The sequence below is a fragment of the Pundamilia nyererei genome, unplaced genomic scaffold, assembly GCF_000239375.1.
Source record: "Pundamilia nyererei isolate P.nyererei 1_Seehausen unplaced genomic scaffold, PunNye1.0 scaffold00077, whole genome shotgun sequence".
Lineage (NCBI taxonomy): Eukaryota > Metazoa > Chordata > Actinopteri > Cichliformes > Cichlidae > Pundamilia > Pundamilia nyererei.
The window spans coordinates 811309-818089 of NW_005187478.1; the positions used below are offsets into that span (position 1 = coordinate 811309).

The 6781-nt window shown below is 40.4% G+C and overlaps 1 protein-coding gene across 1 annotated transcript in view; it reads left to right on the forward strand.

Annotated features, from left to right (window-relative positions):
* Window positions 1-6781, forward strand: part of pappa2 (pappalysin 2) — an 81754-nt gene that overhangs the window by 35096 nt on the left and 39877 nt on the right. Inside the window, exons 12-15 of the mRNA XM_005737559.1 lie at window positions 284-412; window positions 492-577; window positions 5194-5390; window positions 6596-6709. Of these exons, the coding sequence (XP_005737616.1) occupies window positions 284-412; window positions 492-577; window positions 5194-5390; window positions 6596-6709 (526 nt within the window). The remainder of the gene's footprint in view (window positions 1-283; window positions 413-491; window positions 578-5193; window positions 5391-6595; window positions 6710-6781) is intronic.

Below are 6781 nucleotides of genomic sequence, written 5' to 3' on the forward strand. Positions count from 1 at the left end.
AAATACAATGCTTCCTTCCTACGTAGCACAACAGTATTTCTTTTTTAAAAAGTACAGCAAACTGGCACCATTATGCACAAAATTCTTATTTTATTAAGTATCGACTGACTCAAAGCCATTTATAATCAAGCCTATAAACATTATATGATCAGTTCATAACACAATGCAGTAAAAATGTGGGTAAATGCTGCTTTGAAGACTGGAACAATCTTCTGTTATACGTTTATAATGCCAAAGGAAACATTACACAACAGTTTCTTGTCTCTGTTCTTGTTCTTCTCAGGTCTGTTACACAGGGAGTTAAGTACAAGTACACAGTCCAGGTGGAAGCTGATGGTCAGCTCAGTGACGCTTCGCCACCGCTTCTCTACACACATGGACAGCCTTACTGTGGAGATGGCCTCATACAGGGGTATGTTGCACATTAACATGCTGATAACATTGGTGACTAATTACACAGGGCATTGATAATGATGGTCCTCTCTCTGTAGGACAGAAGAATGTGATGACAGTAATCTGTTGGATGGCGATGGCTGCTCTAAGAGATGCGGCAAGGAGATGGGCTTTAAATGCAATGGTGAGTGCCATTCACTGTCTCTGCTGCTTCGAGTTTACACGCAGTTTAAAAATTTTTTAATTACCAGACATAACACGAACCGACTCTGTCTTACATGCAAAACACGAATACTATGTGAACTTTTAGTGTGAAGGAGTGGTCACTAAGTGGCCAGAAATCTCACATTTGTGCATGCAGCAGCATTAAGAGACAGAAAAATTCAACCCAATCAAATTTAATTTACAAGACATAAAAGCTTCTGGCTTGAATGAATTCCACAAACCATTAATGTAACATCACAGCAACATAAGCGAAAACAGATGAGCTGAGGGGTGATAAGTAGTCACAAGTCTTTTGCAGAAAAGTATTTTGACATGAGGCTGGCAAAGAAGCATCCGGAAAACACTTTTCAGCAGTAAAGTACACGGTGTAGTCTGAAAACATGTGTCAGGCATGTTTCTCTGGTGATTTAGTGTTGACCTTGGAATATTGATAAATGAAGTTTATTGATTTTTATCAGAGATCATGCTTTGGTTTTGAATTGCAAAAATCAGCTTACAATAACACTTGCGTTTTGGACATAGTGTCCATTTTTCATTTTGTTTGATATCCTTCAGCTAAAATAAGTCATACATTTTTTTGTTATCAAGTCACATCTGCAGCAGTGAGCCAGCTCCCTTCAGTCAGGGATCATAAACACAGTCAAAGGCTTTAGTTTTGTACAGTGACCCCACAGTTAGGTGATTGAAGGGCCACCTTGTAGCTCTGACTGCCCGAAGCGAATCAAGTGCAAGCAAGAGGGGTGATGAGGTTCATTATTTCTAGTTTTTATACCCAATAAGACGGCTCGAATTAGGTAAGAGCTGCTGTGGTTATGCTTTTTGGGGGGAGGGGTTGAGCTTTGGTGAGATTTATACAAGAACAATTTGTTCCTGTAATATATACAATAAACAATTGAAGATTTGCAGTAAGATGAGAAACCTTAACAAAAAGTCGTTTGTGGCTCAGTGGCTTGTGCAGTTGCCATAAAGCAGCTTTGTCCAAGATTTAGTCACAGACAAAAAAGATTCACCTGTTAATCCTCACTTTGAAAATGTGGCCTTGGTGTTCTGGTAAATGTCCTTTAAATACTCTGATCTGTTTCCAAGTGAACAACAGTGAAACTGACTAGTTTCCTTTCTTACAAGCAGTCTTCCTCAGTGTAGGACTGACAGGCCGACTATGTTTCTATGACTAAAACCTTTTTTTTAGGATTATAGAGCAATAGTGCTGATCCAAAAGCCATCGTTTGCACCAAAGTTTTCACAAACACCGTGATTTTTATATCAATCTGGCACCTAGTTTATAAAATAGGCCTAATCCAATTTTAGTCCATGTCTGGGAATTTAGTTCATTCATCAATAACAATAGACCAGGTTGTTAAAAAACAGTAAAAAGTACCAAAATCATAGTAAAGCTAAACAAAGAAGCCGCAGAGAGCGCCCCCATCATTTGCAATTCCGCTGCAAGACAACAATACTCTGTGTCCGCACCTCACCCAATCTGAAGCATGCAGACAGGCCACAAAACAACACAACATGGAAGGGGCTTTACCCAAAACACTCCATTGTAAGCACAGAGTTGAGAACCGTGCCTCTGTCATTGTGTGTTTTTCTCCTTTGAAGTTAAGTAAACACGTTCATAAAGTGCAACATGGAAGAGCTGAGCCAATCAGAGGGCACGAAGAAGGTGAACGCCATGCACGATTTCATTATGTCACGTCACAGGCTCGTCAACAAGTCGCTGCTTCTCATATAGACTGGCTGGATGAGAGCACGCAGTACTGTCAATAATAAATGAATCAGCTGCACTGCTGTGGTATGCGGTGTTCCTCCGCAGCCTCAGAGTTCATGCTCTGTGTAACTGACTGTTTGCCGATAAAAGAAATATTCCACATGAAGGTGTGATAAGCTGAGATGAGACAGTGTGACCACTGCTTTCATTTCAGGCCGTGTGGTGTTTCTTCTGGCAGCTGGATGGTAGTTATTCAAGTTTTTAAGCTTGTTACAGGGCTAGAATTTCCATCATCCAGTCAATTTATTTGTCAGGGGGAAACGGCCCCCCCCACCAGGGCTTGCTATGCCGTGACTGAAGTTATTACATCCCTTGTTTTACAATAAAAGACATCATGACTAGGAAGGAAAACCATTTGGCAAAAACAGGTTTTTACAAATTGCAACACTTAAAACCAATTATTCAGTTGGACGTCTTAGTCATAGACAGAATATTTGTTTGGGTTTTCTTGCCACATTTGCTTGACCCAGTTAACTCCCACTATGCCGCATCTGTGTCTCTGTTCTGTTTGCACCAACTACTTCTAAGTCCATCCTGTCACAGATTGGTTGTGGACAAGCTGGATTTTTTTAATGGCTTTAAAAAGGACTGCTTTCATTTTCCTTTTTTAAAATTGAGGTTACAGATTTTTAATTGTTTCTTTTAAAAGCCTGATTAAATAAAGGTTGCACAGTATGGTTGCAGCATGCAGACCTGAATGAAAAACAGATGGCCTTAATAGTGACATCAAAGGTTGTCAATCAGTTCCTTTTTTGTCAAGCCTGATAAATACAACATTTGGAATTAAAATGACTTAATCGTTTTCCACAGGTGTAGCCGCAACAGGGGTTGGGTGAGTGTTGAGTTCATGTAGTCTAATATTGCCAAAGAGGACAATATGGCTCTGAATGGCCTAATTTGCTTTTTTATCAGAACCATGTTTCCATTGATTAATTGAAGCCAATTGTGCATCATTGTTTTTCTGTCTGTGTGACCTCTGCAGCTGTTCGCATGTTCATGAGGCCAAACGTCTGAAGTGTGTAACGTCTGCCGCCCTTTTTATGAATACCTGCTGCATTATATGCTTTCACTTTTTCTGTGAGACACTGCTGTAGCTTGTTATGTTCACTTCTCCACTTGTGGTCTGTTATACTGCAAGACAAATCATTTACAGGTAGTTAGAATAAAACTATGTGTTAACATTTTTAACACATATCGCTGCTGTTGCCTTGTAAGACTTTACTTCTGTTTCTTATTTGGCAATGCCCTGTTGTGCCCACAGCATCCATGAACCGTCCTTGTGGTTTTCCTCTTTTCTTCTACGAACAGTTAGTTCCATTAGTATCCTTTACCCAGTGTAACTACTACACCTCCTCTGTACTTGTCTAAACCATCTTAGCTTCGCCTCTTTCTCTTTGTCTCCAAATCACTCGACCTGAGCTGTCCTTCTAGTATACTAGTTTCTTATCCTCGTGGTCACTCCAAAAAACATATAAAAGTATCTTCAACTCCACTTTGAAATCGCAGAACGTCTCACTACCAGCTTGTAAATCTTCCCTTTTAATCTTCTTCTGTCACAGATCACTCACCTTGCCTTCGCTCTCTTTTTCACTTTTCTTATCCGTTTCTCTGAATCGTTGACCCTGGGTGTTTAAACTCATCCACCTTCACTACCTCTTCTCCTTGCAGCTTCAGTGTCACACCAGTCTCCCTCTCGTTTACACCAGTCTATTCTGTCTCTACTACTAATTTTCATTCTTTTCTCTCTAGAGCATACCACTTCTCCAGGCTCGCTCCCTACTAAAACTACAGATCACAATGTCGTCTGCATCATCTGTTAATCTGTCCGTCACGATTTTAAAGGCCTTTACTCTACTTTGTGTCATTGAAATCCTTAAGCAGCAATAAAAGTCAAGTTAAGGACATGGAACTTCATGACCTTTGCTATATGGAAAAAAAATAGGCCACACATGACACAATGTGGAACTTTCAGTCTCACTTCTCATTTTGTTGAAATGTTTTAATTGATAAAGACCAGCATTAAAGGAAGTTTACATTAAACTACATATAATCAATGACTAATGCTTTGGATCTGATGGAACATCTTTCTGCAGGCCTGAAATGTTGCTCGAAAGTTTCTTTTTATACCCTTTATATTTTCCCATGCACATCTCAATGAGCGCATATTTGTCCATCAAGAGTGTCAGAATCCGTGGGTCAGCCCTAGTTCACAGAAATTCTGCCATAAAAGCGCTGCTGCTGCTTTAATTCATGGTGGAAAGTTTTATTTCCCTTATCTTCCCTTACCACTGATTAATTTTTAGAGTTATTAAAAGTTCAGTTCATGTGGAAAAAAATCTAAATATAGCAAGAGAGACAATAAAATAGAAAAAGGCATCTTTTTGTCTGTGTTTTTGTCTTGTCTGACACTGCTTTGACAGTTTTTTGTAATTCATGCTGTTACACTGCTGCTGCTGCGACTTGCTTATCCGCAGATACCAAGTCACATATTAGGTTTCTCCTCGTTAATATCACCAAATTACTTTAATCTTTAATAATTAATTGAAGTCAGAGTTCATTTCTCAGTGTAATTTACAGTCTGTTGACAGTGCAGAGAGTCAGATATGCTTCAGCTGACGTGGCTATCATTAACAGTGGCCAACGAAAATAGAATAGAATAGATTTGCTCAGATTTGGTTCACTGACAAATAGATTTGGATGACAGTCTAACAGTGGGGGATGATTGGATACCCTGCCAGATTAAGAAACCAGGCTTTATATTCTTTCATAAATCCTCCTTTCTCATTCTTTCCCTGTCTCCCAAGGTGAACCCAGTCAGTGTTATGTTTTTGACGGTGACGGTGTGTGTGAGGAATTTGAGAGGAGTTCCAGTGTTCAGGACTGTGGTTACTTTACACCTTTGGGGTACATTGACCAGTGGGCGAGCATTGCCACAGCTTCTCACCAGGACCGGACCCGTTGCCCGGCCCATGCTGCCACTGGGGAACCGTCGCTTACAAAGGTATGAAATACCAACCACAGAGCACGTAAAAGACTTCCAGATGACAATAAAGTCAGCATGGAGCCCACTTTGAAAGTCCTCACCGCTGTTCGATGCATTTTTGGACAATGCTGCTTTTTAGTATAAATTCTTTAGATTCACCACCAAAGACAATTTCCAGAATCTCAAAGTTGGATGATTGAAATATTTCTTGTTTATAGATTTTAAAGCCAAACTTGTCAGTCATCAAGTTAAAATCAAATCAAACAACAACGAAAATCATTTTGATGATTACAAAATAATCTGCCTTGAGTGCATCTTTATAAAAATGGGAGTTATCACAGCGTAGGGTAATTTCACAGCTTATGTGTATTGTTTTATGTTTGCAGTCTTTTCATTCTAACGCTGTTGGACACTCAGGAGATGCATGAAGAAAAGTGATTATATTCTATACAAACGTGCATTGAAACAAGAACCTGCATTCATGGAGTTTCACATATTGCAGCACTCAGGTGCACCTTGCTAGTACCAGGTTAGAACGCCTTTTGCCCTCAGACCGAATTCTTCATGATCCAACAAGACGGTGGAAAGAGTCCTCAGAGGTTTTGGTCCGTAATGACCGAACATCAGCATCACATAGAAATATTTACAGAGAACAGCCAAAAAAAGAGACATTATTTCAGTCAGTGGTGGTTCTTTGGTGAAAATGCCTTGTTGATGATATGTGACCTCGCAGCTATACCTGTTTCACTCCTTGTTAATGTGAATCAGCTAATGACATGACATCAACTCGATGCATTTACTAACCGGCGTTAATAACCGGCCAGCCCCAAGAACGGCCCCGTCTTTTATGGTCTTGGAACGCGGGCAGAATGAGATGGCTGTTGTTTTGTCCACATGAGGACTCAACTGCCCGCCTCCCAAGTGGTACCCCAGGAACTATACCTCCTGCCCTTCTAACTGCAAGCTTCTTTGGGTTGGTCGTGAGCCTCGCCCGTCTCAGGGACATATGAATCATTTCATTGGGTCATGACTGACACAAAAGAGTACCCTAATAAAAAATAAACTGATCTGAATAAGTTGTGTTGTCTGAGATTAATTTTGCTTCTTTTTTTCTAGCTTTCCCTGACTTCTTGCATACATAGCATGCATTTCCTTAGTAAGTTAAATGAACACTTTCAGTAACTCTTTCTTTTTTGCTCTGCTTGCCCCTCTTTGGTGCGCAGCTCTGCACGTACCATCACCTGCAGGGGAGTGAGAATTTGCCCCCTGATGCCTGGTTCCCGTGCACAGCCCAGTCTGACATAAACAACGACCTGGAACATTCACTTTGGCTAAAGGCAAGTGTGTTTATGTACGTGTGAATATGGGTGATTTCTCTTTATTGAGCAGCTGCCAGTGCTCTCTGGGAC